At 63.6% G+C, this 17,072-nt stretch overlaps 2 protein-coding genes across 2 annotated transcripts; both read right to left on the bottom strand.

Annotated features, from left to right (window-relative positions):
* Positions 1-1,659: 1,659 nt before the first annotated feature.
* On the bottom strand, positions 1,660-4,249 carry LOC142088348 (pepsin A-like). The gene is made up of 9 exons (XM_075163600.1): positions 4,161-4,249; positions 3,706-3,853; positions 3,347-3,464; positions 3,013-3,131; positions 2,710-2,909; positions 2,453-2,569; positions 2,198-2,336; positions 1,995-2,087; positions 1,660-1,909 (listed from the first exon to the last, which is right to left on the bottom strand). Exons 1-9 carry the CDS (start codon positions 4,214-4,216, stop codon positions 1,760-1,762), a joined length of 1,140 nt encoding a protein of 379 aa, XP_075019701.1. The 5' UTR covers positions 4,217-4,249; the 3' UTR covers positions 1,660-1,759.
* A 4,297-nt stretch (positions 4,250-8,546) lies between these two features.
* Positions 8,547-11,145, bottom strand: LOC142088319 (pepsin A-like). Its single transcript, XM_075163552.1, has 9 exons — positions 11,057-11,145; positions 10,602-10,749; positions 10,243-10,360; positions 9,901-10,019; positions 9,598-9,797; positions 9,341-9,457; positions 9,086-9,224; positions 8,883-8,975; positions 8,547-8,796 (listed from the first exon to the last, which is right to left on the bottom strand). The coding sequence occupies exons 1-9, from the start codon at positions 11,110-11,112 to the stop codon at positions 8,647-8,649; spliced, it is 1,140 nt and encodes a 379-aa protein (XP_075019653.1). The 5' UTR covers positions 11,113-11,145; the 3' UTR covers positions 8,547-8,646.
* Positions 11,146-17,072: the final 5,927 nt, after the last annotated feature.

Raw genomic sequence — 17,072 nt, 5'->3', positions numbered from 1 at the left:
GGGCACACTGCCGGCTCATGTTCAGCCGGCTGTCAACCAGCACCCCCAGGTCCTTTTCCTCCGGGCACTTTCCAGCCACTCTTCCCCAAGCCTGCAGCGTTGCCTGGGGTTGTTGTGGCCCAAGTGCAGGACCCGGCACTTGGCCTTGTTGAACCTCATACATTGGCCTGGGCCATCGACCCAGCCTGTCCAGGTCCCTCTGCAGAGCCTTCCCACCCTCCAGCAGATCAACACTCCCGCCCCGCTTGGTGTCATCTGCAGACTGACTGAGGGAGCACTCGATCCCCTCGTCCAGATCGTTGATAAAGATATTGAACAGGACCGGCCCCAGCACTGAGCCCTGGGGAACACCGCTCGTGACCGGCCGCCAACTGGATTGAACTCCCTTCACCACAACTCTCTGGGCCCGGCCGTCCAGCCAGTTTTTTACCCAGCGAAGAGTGGACCTGTCTAGGCCGTGAGCCGCCAGCTTCTCTAGGAGAATGCTGTGGGAGACAGTGTCAAAGGCCTTACTGAAGTCCAGGCAGACCACGTCCACAGCCTTTCCCTCATCCACTAGTGGGTCACCCGGCCATGGAAGGAGATCAGGTTGGTCAAGCAGGACCTGCCTTCCATGAACCCGTGCTGGCTGGGCCTGATCCCCTGGTTGTCCCGCACATGGCTCGTGAGCGCCCTCAAGACGAACCGCTCCATGATCTTCCCCGGCACCGAGGTCAGGCTGAGCGCCCTGTAGTTCCCCGGATCCTCCCTCCGGCCCTTCTTGTAGGTGGGCGTCACATTGGCAAGGAAGAGGGCAGGGCCGGAGGTGTTCATCCCCCCGGAGCGGGGTTTGGGGACGGGAGGGACGTGCCCTGCCCCAGTGGCAGGAGCGTGCCTGGGGACTTCGTTGCAGCCGGCCGGGGCAGGCTGAGCCTGAGGGAGCGGAGCCGAGCGGGGGCAGAGGGGTTTCTGGGGGCTGGCACCAGAGTTCGGCTGCTCCTGGTGGAGACTTCCCAGGGGCTTGACCTGAGCAAAGTGCCCGGTCCTCGGAAAGGATTGCAAGGTGCTGAGGCTGGTGCTGCCCCTGCAAAGGGGCTCCCAGAGCAGGGCTCTACCCAGGCAGATGGTGAAAAGCCAGGTCCATGGCTCCTGGGAGCTTCACAGGGGTTTGTCCAGGCCGTCTCCAGCAAGGAGAGATGGTGATGAGCGGCACAAAGCACCCCCGGCACCAGGATGGGACCCAGCGCCGCGGCAGGCACCGTCCCCCCAGCCCCGAACGTGGGCGTCGGATGCTGGCAAGGGCAGAGCCGCAGCCGTGCTCCCATCCTGGTCCCCTGTGGTCCCCCACACCTTCCCCATCCTCTGGCCACCACCAGCCCCAGCAGCCACAGCCACCTCATGGCGTGCCCCGTGGCATGGTGGGGAGGGAAAGCGGTGGCCCTGGGGCACCCGCCTTTACATGGAGGCATGCCCCAGCCCCGGATGAGGAGCACCGGCCGCCCCAGTAAAGCCTGCCCGGGCACCCCGTGGGCGACACGGCTCTGCCTGGGGCTCTCGGTGGCTGCGGGCACCCCACCTGCCCGCCTGCCCACCCACCGGTGCCCATGCCCAGGGACGTGGTGGCAGCCCCGCGGCGGCGGTGGCCGAGCCAGCCCTTCCCAGAGAGACGCGACACAGGGGTGCTTCTGCGTGGCTTTATTGTGCTCGGTGGCCGTGGTAGGAAGGGACGGGAGCGCTGGGCAAGGCTCAGCTTGTCCTCGTCCCCAGCGCGGAGGCGTGCTCAGGGCAGGCGGGACAGCCCCACCATGTTGTTGGCCCTGTTGAAGATCACGTAGTACTCGCGGATGAAGACGTCCCCCAGGATCCAGAGCTCGCCCGCCTCGGTGGGAGTGTCCATGCCTTGCAAGCCCAGGCTGCAGTACCCCTCGATCTGCAGCCGAGGACATGGTGGATGGTGGTTACCGGCTGCCAGACCCCCCAAAGCCCCCCAGTCCCCTCCCCGGCGGGACGCTCACCTCCGTCACGTAGGCGCTGGCGGGCACGGGGAAGGCTTTGCCGTTGATGTGGAAGACGATGTCGGGCAGTCTGCTGGCGGCACGGCAGCTGATCTGGGGGGGAACACGGTGGCAGGTGGGGGTCAGCGGCCACCCCAAGAGGGACCACGTGCCCCGGGGAGCGAGGGGCACCGGTGCACCGTGGAGCAGCCCCAGGGCCTCACCTCGCTGTTGGAGTTGGCACCGAGGGTGCGCAGGATGGCCCTGAGGGCTCTGTTGGGCACAGCCAGCAGCGAGGTGCCCGTGTCCACGATGGCCTGGCAGCCCTGGGAGCAGGCGACGGACTCTCCGTCGATGGAGACGCTGGGCAGAAGGGCGCGGGGTGAGCCTCCCGGGTGCGCGACAAGGGGACGCACCCCCCAAAACACCGGCTGGAGGGCAAGGGGAGCCACCGAGCCTGGGGGCTGCGCCGGGATTACCTGTCCATGGTGATCTGCCAGTAGGTTTCGGCGGAGAGAGGGATCCAGTTGATGCCGTTGGTGGTGTAGGAGGGGTCGATGGCGCCGAAGAGGACAAAGCTGCCACTCTGCTCATCCCTGCAAGGGGGGAGTGAGCCATGGCCCCCCGCAGCCATGGGGCGTCACGCCACCGGGGAAGGGTGCCAGAGCCAGCCCCGGTGGGAGGGAAAGGGGAGAAAATCCTCAGCAAGGGCTGGGCGGCTCCGGCCAGGGCTTACTTGCTCAGGAAGACGGAGAAGAGGTCCCTGGACACGAGGTGTTCCGTCATCATGTTGTCGAAGACAGGGGTGGCTCCGGAGGAGGCGATGCTCGGAAAAGCCAGCCCCAGGATGCCATCGAAGGGGCAGTAGTAGAAGAAATTGCCAGGCTCTGTCTCAGCCAGCCCGAAGATCTGGTCGATGATCTTGAGGTCCGCGACCTGGTTGGGGAGATGGGGAGAGGGAGAAGGGCTTGGTTTGGGCAGGCGGTGCCCCGGAGTCCCCGCTCCCGTGGGGTGGGGGGGCTGGTGCAGCCCGCCTTACGGTGACGGTGTCGTAGCCCAGGACGCCGGTCATGCTGCCAGTGCCGTAGGCGATGTAGAGGCTGTCGTTGGTGCCGATGAAGGTGGAGGACTTCGCTGGGTTGAAGCGCTTGTGGTCGCCTGCGGGTACGGGAGGGAGACGCTCACGGTCCGTCCTGAGCTCAGGGACCAAGGGTGACCCTCCTGTGCCTCCCGCGTTGCCCTTGGGAGAGACGGGGCAGAGCCGTCCTCGGCTCCCAACCCCCCCAGGGGCTCCCGGAGCCAGGCAGGCCAAGCCCGGGGCTTCCGCTGCCTTCACCCCTGCCCCGCCGGCCACGGGGCTACCAGACACCTACTGCACGACTGGCTGGAGCAGTACACCGAGGGCACCCACAGGTTGGAGGAGCCGGTGTCAAAGATAACGGTGAACTCCTGGGGTGGGGTACCGATGGAGATGGTGCCGAAGTACGAATTCTGTCAAAGCGGGATGAGTAAGGGATTAGTGGGACGGATAAGGGGCTAGCAGGATGGATAATGGGCTAGCGGGGTGGGTAAGGGGTTAGGGGGTCGGGTAAGGGGTTAGGGGGTCGGGTAAATGAATAGCAGCATGGGTAAAGAGCTAGTAGGTCAGGTAAGGGGCTAGCGGGATGGGTAAAAGGCCAGTGGCCCCGTGGGCTGCCCCGCCATGCCCGCCCCTCTGCCCCGCCATGCTCACGTCCAGGTAGTTCTGCATGGGCTCGGCGGAGAACCTGCGGCGGAAGTACTTGGCGGCCGGGTTGTAGGGGTGCTGCTGCAGGTAGCGCTCCAGCAAGCCGTGCTCCTCCAGGGTCTGCCGCAGGGTCTTCACCTTCCGCAGAGGGACCCTGGCGTGCAGGGGAGAGGGGAGCCGCTCCGTCACCGGGAGCCGGGCTGGGAAGCGCCCAGGGGGGCGGCGGGTACCCCCGCCAAGCGCTCGCCCTGTGCCTCGACCCACAGCCCCTCGTGTGGGACCCGGGGGCCGTCCTGGCTGCGAGGGGCCTCGGCCATGGCTGCAGGGGGCTGCAAGTGGTCCCCCCACCCCTGCTGGGTGCCGGGAGCCGGGCAGTCGCCCCGCTTACCTCCCCCAGCGTGGGTGCTGGGGTCCTCGGCACCGCGGGGGCTGTGTGGGCACCCCGACACCCCGGTGCTCACCTGGTCACAAGGCACTGGGCCAGGGCCACCAAGCCGAGGAGCAGGAGCAGCTTCATGGTGGTTGCCGACAGCCAGCGAGCGAAGCAAAGAGACACCCCGAGTGTGCCACCGGCCCCAGCCCGGCTCCTTATATCCCAGCCACGCTCGTTTGGCCAGCGGCCCCGATAAGAAAGGCAAACAGCTCCGGGGGGAGTTATCACAACGTCCTTAGGGGAGACGGGGCAATGTCAAGCTGAGGGCTCCCCATCTTCCCCGGGGTCGAATGCCACGGCCGGGGCGCAGGGATGCTTGCAGCAGGCTGGGGCTGGCAGCGAAGCACCCTCCAGTTACTCCACGTCCCTAAGAGGAGGCACTGGGGGACGGGGGCAGCTGGTGAGGGGGACGCGGGGCTGGCTCAGCCATTTCGGGGCATTTCCCCCCGCCGACTGACTGCCCACGCATTACACAGGCCGACCACACCGCTGCGGCCGGGGAACCGCAGTGTAAATCGGGTTGATCCTGGGGCTTGCAGCCTCATGCCCCTCCTGCAGCTGCTGCCCAGGATACGCGTCCCTTGGCTGGGGACAGCTGGTGGCCCCTGGCCGCTGCCCTGAGCACCCCAGGCTGCCTTGGGGTGCCCACCCATGGGTGGCAGCCGAGCCCGAGCACGGCGGAGGAGCTGTGCTGCTGGGGTCCGGTTTGGAATCATAGATCGTAGAACGGTTTGGGTTGGAAGGGACCTTAAACATCAGCTAGTCCAACCCCTGCCACGGGGCTGGGGCTTCACCCCCTCCATCTGCCGAACTGGGACCAGCTGGGGGGTGAAACTGGGACCGTCTGGGGGAAAGACCAGCCCGGGATGCCGCCGGTTGAACGGTGCCAAGGTCGCCCACGCTGGCCTGCGTCAGAGGCACCCGGTGCCGGACCAGGCATCCCAGCCTCCGTCACAGCACCACGTGCGTGAGATGTGGCTGCTGGCACGGTCACCTTGTCCTGCGCTTGGGGGAAAAACAAAGCCGGACCCCGCGCCAACCAGCTGGAGACCAGCCTGCCCACAGGGGCTGAAGCTGGCTTTCCTCCCTCGGTACCACTTTCACCCAGCTCTGACCAATGAAAGAACTGAGGAGAGATGCTAAATTGCACTGGGGGATGAAAGGAAGGAGAACCTGGTGGGATCGGATGGGTGACGTTGGGAGAAACGGGACGAGACGTCCCATTCTCCCGAGCGAAAGGGAAGATGTGATGTGTTCAGCCTGGGGGTGGGGTCTGGAGAGGAGAAGGTCTTGGCTGACCCCCAGAGTGGAAAGTCTGGACCTGGCAGGAGGCCACAGCCTGAAAACCCTGCATGGAGCCTTGGCATCGTGTTCCCCACTGGCCTCGTGAGCCACGCTGTGCCTGCAGGTAGCTGTAAACTACAAAGAAAATCGAGATTAGACAACAGCGTCTACTTCACACCTCGCTCCCCGGCCCGTGCAAGGCAGCAGCGCGTTTTGATGCATGCGGGCTCAGATAAGGAGCAGCCCTAGCAAAGGGGCTGGGGCGCTGCAAACGCGTCCTTGCCGCGCTACGCATGGAAAACATTTATTTGCAGAAGGTCATGGGAGCAGAGCGCCTGAGGACACGTCCCTTGGCGGGGAAGCTGCCGCAGCCGCTGCCCTGGGACTGCTCCGACGGGCCGTCAGATTGCATTTCTTTCCCCCAAGACCCCGGTGCTGCAGCAGGGAAGAGGCTGCTCCTGCCGGCAAAGCCTCTTCCTCCGCAGCGCCCAGGGGGTTTCACTGCTCCACGGGGACTGGCAGGGCATTTGGGGTCCGCACAGCCACGGGGTTTGGAGGTGGGGAGTGGGCACAGGACGGGAACTGCAGATGTGTCCAGCAGCGCAGGCTCGGGCCTGAGCGTGCAGCAGGAGGGCGATGGGCTGGGGTGCCCCGTGCCAGCCCCCAGCCGTGGCACCCCTGGGCTGGGCGCTGCCCCCGGCTCCTGCCGCGGGGAGGGGGCGAGCTGCCCTCCCTGCCACCAATAAAGTCCCCCTGCTATTTAGGACCCGTCCCCCTGCTCCTGCTTGCACCCGCCGGCGTGCTGAACCCAGCCGTGGGCTTTCCCTTGAGGGGGCTTTGGGGTGAGTGGCCCCCCTGGGCTGAATCACAGAATCATGAAGGTTGGAGAAGACCTCTAAGATCATCGAGCCCAACCGTCAACCCAACCCCCCCACGCCCACTACACCATGTCCCTAAGCGCCTCATCTCCACGTCTTTAAATACCTCCAGGGATGGTGACTCCACCACTTCCCTGGGCAGCCTGTTCCAAGGCCTGACCACTCTTCCAGTAAAGAAATTTCTCCTCATGTCCAATCTAAACCTCCCTTGGCACAACTTGAGGCCATTTCCTCTCGTCCTATCGCTGTTACTTGGCAGAAGAGACCGACCCCCACCTCGCTACAACCTCCTTTCAGGGAGTTGTAGAGCGATGAGGTCTCCCCTCAGCCTCCTCTTCTCCAGGCTGAACACCCCCAGTTCCCTCAGCCGCTCCCCATCAGGCTTGTGCTCCAGGCCCTTCACCAGCCCCGCTGCCCTCCTCTGGACACGCTCCAGCACCTCCATGTCCTTCTTGTGGTGAGGGGCCCAGAACTGAACACAGGATTCTAGGTGCGGCCTCACCAGTGCCCAGTACAGGGGCACGATCCCCTCCCTGCTCCTGCTGGCCACACCAGTTCTGGTACAGGCCAGGATGCCGTTGGTCTTGGCCACCTGGGCACACTGCCGGCTCATGTTCAGCCAGCTGTCGACCAGCACCCCCAGGTCCTTTTCCTCCGGGCACTTTCCAGCCACTCTTCCCCAAGCCTGCAGCGTTGCTGGGGTTGTTGTGGCCCAAGTGCAGGACCCGGCACTTGGCCTTGTTGAACCTCATACATTGGCCTGGGCCATCGACCCAGCCTGTCCAGGTCCCTCTGCAGAGCCTTCCCACCCTCCAGCAGATCAACACTCCCGCCCAACTTGGTGTCATCTGCAAACTGACTGAGGGAGCACTCGATCCCCTCGTCCAGATCGTTGATAAAGATATTGAACAGGACCGGCCCCAGTACTGAGCCCTGGGGAACACCGCTCGTGACCGGCCGCCAACTGGATTTAACTCCGTTCACCACAACTCTCTGGGCTCGGCCGTCCAGCCAGTTTTTTACCCAGCGAAGAGTGGACCTGTCTAGGCCGTGAGCCACCAGCTTCTCCAGGAGAATGCTGTGGGAGACAGTGTCAAAGGCTTTACTGAAGTCCAGGCAGACCACGTCCACAGCCTTTCCCTCATCCACTAGTGGGTCACCTGGTCATGGAAGGAGATCAGGTTGGTCAAGCAGGACCTGCCTTCCATGAACCCGTGCTGGCTGGGCCTGATCCCCTGGTTGTCCCGCACATGGCTTGTGAGCACCCTCAAGACGAACCGCTCCATGATCTTCCCCGGCACCGAGGTCAGGCTGAGCGCCCTGTAGTTCCCCGGATCCTCCCTCCGGCCCTTCTTGTAGGTGGGCGTCACATTGGCAAGGAAGAGGGCAGGGCCGGAGGTGTTCATCCCCCCGGAGCGGGGTTTGGGGACGGGAGGGACGTGCCCTGCCCCAGTGGCAGGAGCGTGGCTGGGGACTTCGTTGCAGCCGGCCGGGGCAGGCTGAGCCTGAGGGAACGGAGCCGAGCGGGGGCAGAGGGGTTTCTGGGGGCTGGCACCAGAGTTCGGCTGCTCCTGGTGGAGACTTCCCAGGGGCTTGACCTGAGCAAAGTGCCCGGTCCTGGGAAAGGATTGCAAGGTGCTGAGGCTGGTGCTGCCCCTGCAAAGGGGCTCCCAGAGCAGGGCTCTACCCAGGCAGATGGTGAAAAGCCAGGTCCATGGCTCCTGGGAGCTTCACAGGGGTTTGTCCAGGCCGTCTCCAGCAAGGAGAGATGGTGATGAGCGGCACAAAGCACCCCCGGCACCAGGATGGGACCCAGCGCCGCGGCAGGCACCGTCCCCCCAGCCCCGAACATGGGCGTCGGATGCTGGCAAGGGCAGAGCCGCAGCCGTGCTCCCGTCCTGGTCCCCTGTGGTCCCTCACACCTTCCCCATCCTCTGGCCACCACCAGCCCCAGCAGCCACAGCCACCTCATGGCGTGCCCCGTGGCATGGTGGGGAGGGAAAGCGGTGGCCCTGGGGCACCCGCCTTTACATGGAGGCATGCCCCAGCCCCGGATGAGGAGCACCGGCCGCCCCAGTAAAGCCTGCCCAGGCGCCCGGTGGGCGACACGGCTCTGCCTGGGGCTCTCGGTGGCTGCGGGCACCCCACCAGCCCGCCTGCCCACCCACCCGTGCCCATGCCCAGGGACGTGGTGGCAGCCCCGCGGCGGCGGTGGCCGAGCCAGCCCTTCCCAGAGAGACGCGACACAGGGGTGCTTCTGCGTGGCTTTATTGTGCTCGGTGGCCGTGGTAGGAAGGGACGGGAGCGCTGGGCAAGGCTCAGCTTGTCCTCGTCCCCAGCGCGCAGGCGTGCTCAGGACAGGCGGGACAGCCCCACCATGTTGTTGGCCCTGTTGAAGATCACGTAGTACTCGCGGATGAAGACGTCCCCCAGGATCCAGAGCTCGCCCGCCTCGGTGGGAGTGTCCATGCCTTGCAAGCCCAGGCTGCAGTACCCCTCGATCTGCAGCCGAGGACATGGTGGATGGTGGTTACCGGCTGCCAGACCCCCCCAAAGCCCCCCAGCCCCCTCCCCGGCGGGACGCTCACCTCCGTCACGTAGGCGCTGGCGGGCACGGGGAAGGCTTTGCCGTTGATGTGGAAGACGATGTCGGGCAGTCTGCTGGCGGCACGGCAGCTGATCTGGGGGGGAACACGGTGGCAGGTGGGGGTCAGCGGCCACCCCAAGAGGGACCACGTGCCCCGGGGAGCGAGGGGCACCGGTGCACCGTGGAGCAGCCCCAGGGCCTCACCTCGCTGTTGGAGTTGGCACCGAGGGTGCGCAGGATGGCCCTGAGGGCTCTGTTGGGCACAGCCAGCAGCGAGGTGCCCGTGTCCACGATGGCCTGGCAGCCCTGGGAGCAGGCGACGGACTCTCCGTCGATGGAGACGCTGGGCAGAAGGGCGCGGGGTGAGCCTCCCGGGTGCGCGACAAGGGGACGCACCCCCCAAAACACCGGCTGGAGGGCAAGGGGAGCCACCGAGCCTGGGGGCTGCGCCGGGATTACCTGTCCATGGTGATCTGCCAGTAGGTTTCGGCGGAGAGGGGGATCCAGTTGATGCCGTTGGTGGTGTAGGAGGGGTCGATGGCGCCGAAGAGGACAAAGCTGCCACTCTGCTCATCCCTGCAAGGGGGGAGTGAGCCATGGCCCCCCGCAGCCATGGGGCGTCACGCCACCGGGGAAGGGTGCCAGAGCCAGCCCCGGTGGGAGGGAAAGGGGAGAAAATCCTCAGCAAGGGCTGGGCGGCTCCGGCCAGGGCTTACTTGCTCAGGAAGACGGAGAAGAGGTCCCTGGACACGAGGTGTTCCGTCATCATGTTGTCGAAGACAGGGGTGGCTCCGGAGGAGGCGATGCTCGGGAAAGCCAGCCCCAGGATGCCATCGAAGGGGCAGTAGTAGAAGAAATTGCCAGGCTCTGTCTCAGCCAGCCCGAAGATCTGGTCGATGATCTTGAGGTCCGCGACCTGGTTGGGGAGATGGGGAGAGGGAGAAGGGCTTGGTTTGGGCAGGCGGTGCCCCGGAGTCCCCGCTCCCGTGGGGTGGGGGGGCTGGTGCAGCCCGCCTTACGGTGACGGTGTCGTAGCCCAGGACGCCGGTCATGCTGCCAGTGCCGTAGGCGATGTAGAGGCTGTCGTTGGTGCCGATGAAGGTGGAGGACTTCGCTGGGTTGAAGCGCTTGTGGTCGCCTGCGGGTATGGGAAGGAGACGGTCACGGTCCGTCCTGAGCTCAGGGACCAAGGGTGACCCTCCTGTGCCTCCCGCGTTGCCCGACGGCCCTTGGGAGAGACGGGGCAGAGCCGTCCTCGGCTCCCAACCCCCCCAGGGGCTCCCGGAGCCAGGCAGGCCAAGCCCGGGGCTTCCGCTGCCTTCACCCCTGCCCCGCCGGCCACGGGGCTACCAGACACCTACTGCAGGACTGGCTGGAGCAGTACACCGAGGGCACCCACAGGTTGGAGGAGCCGGTGTCAAAGATAACGGTGAACTCCTGGGGTGGGGTACCGATGGAGATGGTGCCGAAGTACGAATTCTGTCAAAGCGGGACGAGTAAGGGATTAGTGGGACGGATAAGGGGCTAGCAGGATGGATAATGGGCTAGCGGGATGGGTAAGGGGTTAGGGGGTCGGGTAAATGAATAGCAGCATGGGTAAAGAGCTAGTAGGTCAGGTAAGGGGCTAGCGGGATGGGTAAGGGGCTAGCGGGATGGGTGAAAGGCCAGTGGCCCCGTGGGCTGCCCCGCCGTGCCCGCCCCTCTGCCCCGCCATGCTCACGTCCAGGTAGTTCTGCATGGGCTCGGCGGAGAACCTGCGGCGGAAGTACTTGGCGGCCGGGTTGTAGGGGTGCTGCTGCAGGTAGCGCTCCAGCAAGCCGTGCTCCTCCAGGGTCTGCCGCAGGGTCTTCACCTTCCGCAGAGGGACCCTGGCGTGCAGGGGAGAGGGGAGCCGCTCCGTCACCGGGAGCTGGGCTGGGAAGCGCCCAGGGGGGCGGCGGGTACCCCCGCCAAGCGCTCGCCCTGTGCCTCGACCCACAGCCCCTCGTGTGGGACCCGGGGGCCGTCCTGGCTGCGAGGGGCCTCGGCCATGGCTGCAGGGGGCTGCAAGTGGTCCCCCCACCCCTGCTGGGTGCCGGGAGCCGGGCAGTCGCCCCGCTTACCTCCCCCAGCGTGGGTGCTGGGGTCCTCGGCACCGCGGGGGCTGTGTGGGCACCCCGACACCCCAGTGCTCACCTGGTCACAAGGCACTGGGCCAGGGCCACCAAGCCGAGGAGCAGGAGCAGCTTCATGGTGGTTGCCGACAGCCAGCGAGCGAAGCAAAGAGACACCCCGAGTGTGCCACCGGCCCCAGCCCGGCTCCTTATATCCCAGCCACGCTCGTTTGGCCAGCGGCCCCGATAAGAAAGGCAAACAGCTCCGGGGGGAGTTATCACAACGTCCTTAGGGGAGACGGGGCAATGTCAAGCTGAGGGCTCCCCATCTTCCCTGGGGTCGAATGCCACGGCCGGGGCACAGGGACGCTTGCAGCAGGCTGGGGCTGGCAGCGAAGCACCCTCCAGTTACTCCACGTCCCGAGGGGGAGGCACTGGGGGACGGGGGCAGCTGGTGAGGGGGACGCGGGGCTGGCTCGGCCATTTCGGGGCATTTCCCCCCGCCGACTGACTGCCCACGCATTACACAGGCCGACCACACCGCTGCGGCCGGGGAACCGCAGTGTAAATCGGGTTGATCCTGGGGCTTGCAGCCTCATGCCCCTCCTGCAGCTGCTGCCCAGGATACGCGTCCCTTGGCTGGGGACAGCTGGTGGCCCCTGGCCGCTGCCCTGAGCACCCCAGGCTGCCTTGGGGTGCCCACCCATGGGTGGCAGCCGAGCCCGAGCACGGCGGAGGAGCTGCGCTGCTGGGGTCCGGCTTGGAATCATAGATCGTAGAATGGTTTGGGTTGGAAGGGACCTTAAACATCAGCTAGTCCAACCCCTGCCACGGGGCTGGGACTTCACCGCCTCCATCTGCCGAACTGGGACCAGCTGGGGGGTGAAACTGGGACCGTCTGGGGGAAAGACCAGCCCGGGATGCCGCCGGTTGAACGGTGCCAAGGTCGCCCACGCTGGCCTGCGTCAGAGGCACCCGGTGCCGGACCAGGCATCCCAGCCTCCGTCACAGCACCACGTGCGTGAGATGTGGCTGCTGGCACGGTCACCTTGTCCTGCGCTTGGGGGAAAAACAAAGCCGGACCCCGCGCCAACCAGCTGGAGACCAGCCTGCCCACAGGGGCTGAAGCTGGCTTTCCTCCCTCAGTACCACTTTCACCCAGCTCTGACCAATGAAAGAACTGAGGAGAGATGCTAAATTGCACTGGGGGATGAAAGGAAGAAGAACCTGGTGGGATCGGATGGGTGACGTTGGGAGAAACGGGACGAGACGTCCCATTCTCCCGAGCGAAAGGGAAGATGTGATGTGTTCAGCCTGGGGGTGGGGTCTGGAGAGGAGAAGGTCTTGGCTGACCCCCAGAGTGGAAAGTCTGGACCTGGCAGGAGGCCACAGCCTGAAAACCCTGCATGGAGCCTTGGCATCGTGTTCCCCACTGGCCTCGTGAGCCACGCTGTGCCTGCAGGTAGCTGTAAACTACAAAGAAAATCGAGATTAGACAACAGCGTCTACTTCACACCTCGCTCCCCGGCCCGTGCAAGGCAGCAGCGCGTTTTGATGCATGCGGGCTCAGATAAGGAGCAGCCCTAGCAAAGGGGCTGGGGCGCTGCAAACGCGTCCTTGCCGCGCTACGCATGGAAAACATTTATTTGCAGAAGGTCATGGGAGCAGAGCGCCTGAGGACACGTCCCTTGGCAGGGAAGCTGCCGCAGCCGCTGCCCTGGGACTGCTCCGACGGGCCGTCAGATTGCATTTCTTTCCCCCAAGACCCCGGTGCCTGCAGCAGGGAAGAGGCTGCTCCTGCCGGCAAAGCCTCTTCCTCCGCAGCGCCCAGGGGGTTTCACTGCTCCACGGGGACTGGCAGGGCATTTGGGGTCCGCACAGCCACGGGGTTTGGAGGTGGGGAGTGGGCACAGGACGGGAACTGCAGATGTGTCCAGCAGCGCAGGCACGGGCCTGAGCGTGCAGCAGGAGGGCGATGGGCTGGGGTGCCCCGTGCCAGCCCCCAGCCGTGGCACCCCTGGGCTGGGCGCTGCCCCCGGCTCCTGCCGCGGGGAGGGGGCGAGCTGCCCTCCCTGCCACCAATAAAGTCCCCCTGCTATTTAGGACCCGTCCCCCTGCTCCTGCTTGCACCCGCTGGCGTGCTGAACCCAGCCGTGGGCTTTCCCTTGAGGGGGCCTTGGGGTGAGTGGCCCCCCTGGGCTGAATCACAGAATCATGAAGGTTGGAGAAGACCTCTAAGATCATCGAGCCCAACCGTCAACCCAACCCCCCCACGCCCACTACACCATGTCCCTAAGCGCCTCATCTTAGGAAGGCCAACAAGGCAGATATCCTGCTGGGGGTCTGTTATAGACCACCTAGCCAGGAAGAGGAGGCAGACGAAATATTCTACCAGAGGCTGGCAGAAGTCTCCCAGTCGCTAGCCCTTGTTCTCGTGGGGGACTTCAACTTTCCGGATGTCTGCTGGAAATACCACACGGCAGAGAGGAAACAGTCGAGGAGGTTCCTGGAGTGTGTGGAGGATAACTTCCTGACGCAGCTGGTAAGCGAGCCCACCAGGGGAGATGCCTCGCTTGACCTGCTGTTCACGAACAGAGAAGGGCTGGTGGGAGATGTGGTGGTCGGAGGCCGGCTTGGGCTTAGCGACCATGAAATGGTAGAATTTTCGATACTTGGTGAAGTAAAGAGGGGGGCCAGCAAAACCGCTACCATGGACTTCCGGCGGGCGGACTTTGGCCTGCTCAGGACACTGGTCGAGAGGGTCCCTTGGGAGACAGTCCTGAAGGGCAAAGGGGTCCAGGAAGGCTGGACGTTCTTCAAGAAGGAAGTCTTAAAGGCGCAGGAGCGGGCTGTCCCCATGTGCCGCAAGAAGAACGGGCGGGGAAGGCGACCGGCCTGGCTGAACGGGGAGCTCTGGCTGGGACTCAGGGAAAAAAGGAGAGTTTATCACTTGTGGAGGAAGGGTCAGGCAACTCAGGAAGAGTACAGGGATCGCATTAGGTCGTGCAGAGAGGAAATTAGAAAGGCAAAAGCCCAGCTAGAACTCAACCTGGCCACTGTCGTGAGAGACAACAAAAAATGCTTTTATAAGTATGTTAATGACAAAAGGAGAGCCAAGGAGAATCTCCATCCTCTATTGGATGCGGGGGGGAACGTTGCCACCGAGGACGAGGAAAAGGCTGAGGTACTCAACGCCTTCTTTGCCTCAGTCTTTAGTAGTCAGAGTGGTTATCCTCAGGGTACTCAGCCCCCTGAGCTGGAAGACAGGGATGACGAGCAGGATAAACCCCCCATAATTCAAGAGGATGAAGTTCATGACCTGCTATGCCACCTGGACGTTCACAAGTCTATGGGGCCGGATGGGATCCACCCGAGGGTTCTGAGGGAGCTGGCGGAGGAGCTTGCCGAGCCGCTCTCCATCATTTACCAGCAGTCCTGGTTAACTGGGGAGGTCCCGGACGACTGGAGGCTCGCCAATGTGACGCCCATCTACAAGAAGGGCCGGAAGGAGGATCCGGGGAACTACAGGCCGATCAGCCTGACCTCGGTGCCGGGGAAGATCATGGAGCGGTTGGTTTTGAGGGCGCTCACGAGTCATGTCCGGGACAACCAGGGGATCAGGCCCAGCCAGCACGGGTTCATGGAAGGCAGGTCCTGCTTGACCAACCTGATCTCCTTCTATGACCAGGTGACCCACTAGTGGATGAGGGAAAGGCTGTGGACGTGGTCTACCTGGACTTCAGTAAGGCCTTTGACACTGTCTCCCACAGCATTCTCCTAGAGAAGCTGGCGGCTCACGGCCTAGACAGGTCCACTCTTCGCTGGGTAAAAAACTGGCTGGACGGCCGAGCCCAGAGAGTTGTGGTGAAGGGAGTTAAATCCAGTTGGCGGCCGGTCACGAGCGGTGTTCCCCAGGGCTCAGTACTGGGGCCGGTCCTGTTCAATATCTTCATCAATGATCTGGACGAGGGGATCGAGTGCTCCCTCAGTCAGTTTGCAGATGACACCAAGCTGGGCGGGAGTGTTGATCTGCTGGAGGGTGGGAAGGCTCTGCAGAGGGACCTGGACAGGCTGGATCGATGGGCCGAGGCCAATGTATGAGGTTCAACAAGGCCAAGTGCCGGGTCCTGCACTTGGGCCACAACAACCCCAGCAACGCTACAGGCTTGGGGAAGAGTGGCTGGAAAGTGCCCGGAGGAAAAGGACCTGGGGGTGCTGGTTGACAGCCGGCTGAACATGAGCCGGCAGTGTGCCCAGGTGGCCAAGAAGGCCAACGGCATCCTGGCCTGTATCAGAAATAGTGTGGCCAGCAGGAGCAGGGAGGTGATCGTGCCCCTGTACTCGGCACTGGTGAGGCCGCACCTCGAATACTGTGTTCAGTTTTGGGCCCCTCACTACAAGAAAGACATGGAGGTGCTGGAGCGTGTCCAGAGGAGGGCAACGAAGCTGGTGAAGGGCCTGGAGCACAAGTCTGATGAGGAGCGGCTGAGGGAACTGGGGTTGTTTAGCCTGGAGAAGAGGAGGCTGAGGGGAGACCTCATCGCGCTCTACAACTACCTGAAAGGAGGTTGTAGCGAGGTGGGGGTTGGTCTCTTCTCCCAAGTAACAGCGATAGGACGAGAGGAAATGGCCTCAAGTTGTGCCAAGGGAGGTTTAGATTGGACATGAGGAGAAATTTCTTTACTGAAAGAGTGGTTAGGCCTTGGAACAGGCTGCCCAGGGAAGTGGTGGAGTCACCATCCCTGGAGGTATTTAAAAGACGTGTAGATGAGGCCCTTAGGGACATGGTGTAGTGGGCATGGTGGTGTTGGGTTGACGGTTGGACACGATGATCTTAGAGGTCTTTTCCAACCTGTATGATTCTATGATTCTATGATTCTATGATCTCCACGTCTTTAAATGCCCCCAGGGATGGGGACTCCACCACTTCCCTGGGCAGCCTGTTCCAAGGCCTGACCACTCTGTCAGTGAAGAAATTTCTCCTCATGTCCAATCTAAACCTCCCCTGGCACAACTTGAGGCCGTTTCCTCTCGTCCTATCGCTGTTACTTGGCAGAAGAGACCAACCCCCACCTCGCTACAACCTCCTTTCAGGTGTTGTAGAGCGCGATGAGGTCTCCCCTCAGCCTCCTCTTCTCCAGACTAAACAACCCCAGTTCCCTCAGCCGCTCCCCATCAGACTTGTGCTCCAGGCCCTTCACCAGCTTCGTTGCCCTCCTCTGGACACGCTCCAGCACCTCCATGTCCTTCTTGTAGTGAGGGGCCCAGAACTGAACACAGGATTCGAGGTGCGGCCTCACCAGTGCCCAGTACAGGGGCACGATCACCTCCCTGCTCCTGCTGGCCACACCAGTTCTGGTACAGGCCAGGATGCCGTTGGCCTTCTTGGCCACCTGGGCACACTGCCGGCTCATGTTCAGCCGGCTGTCGACCAGCACCCCCAGGTCCTTTTCCTCTGGTCCTTCCCAGCCACTCTTCCCCAAGCCTGCAGCGTTGCCTGGGGTTGTTGTGGCCCAAGTGCAGGACCCGGCACTTGGCCTTGTTGAACCTCACACATTGGCCTGGGCCATCGATCCAGCCTGTCCAGGTCCCTCTGCAGAGCCTTCCTACCCTCCAGCAGATCAACACTCCTGCCCAGCTTGGTGTCATCTGCAAACTGACTGAGGGAGCACTCGATCCCCTTGTCCAGATCATTGATAAAGATATTGAACAGGACCGGCCCCAGCACTGAGCCCTGGGGAACACCGCTCGTGACCGGCCGCCAACTGGATTTAACTCCCTTCACCACAACTCTCTGGGCTCGGCCGTCCAGCCAGTTTTTTACCCAGCGAAGAGTGGACCTGTCTAGGCCGTGAGCCGCCAGCTTCTCCAGGAGAATGCTGTGGGAGACAGCGTCAAAGGCTTTACTGAAGTCCAGGCAGACCACGTCCACAGCCTTTCCCTCATCCACTAGTGGGTCACCCGGCCATGGAAGGAGATCAGGTTGGTCAAGCAGGACCTGCCTTCCATGAACCCGTGCTGGCTGGGCCTGATCCCCTGGTTGTCCCGCACATGGCTCGTGAGCGCCCTCAAGACGAACCGCTCCATGATCTTCCCCG

The sequence above is a fragment of the Calonectris borealis genome, chromosome 14 (assembly GCF_964195595.1).
Source record: "Calonectris borealis chromosome 14, bCalBor7.hap1.2, whole genome shotgun sequence".
NCBI lineage: Eukaryota > Metazoa > Chordata > Aves > Procellariiformes > Procellariidae > Calonectris > Calonectris borealis.
Note: the sequence above shows the minus strand (reverse complement) of the source record. Positions and strands in the feature narration are given on the sequence as shown.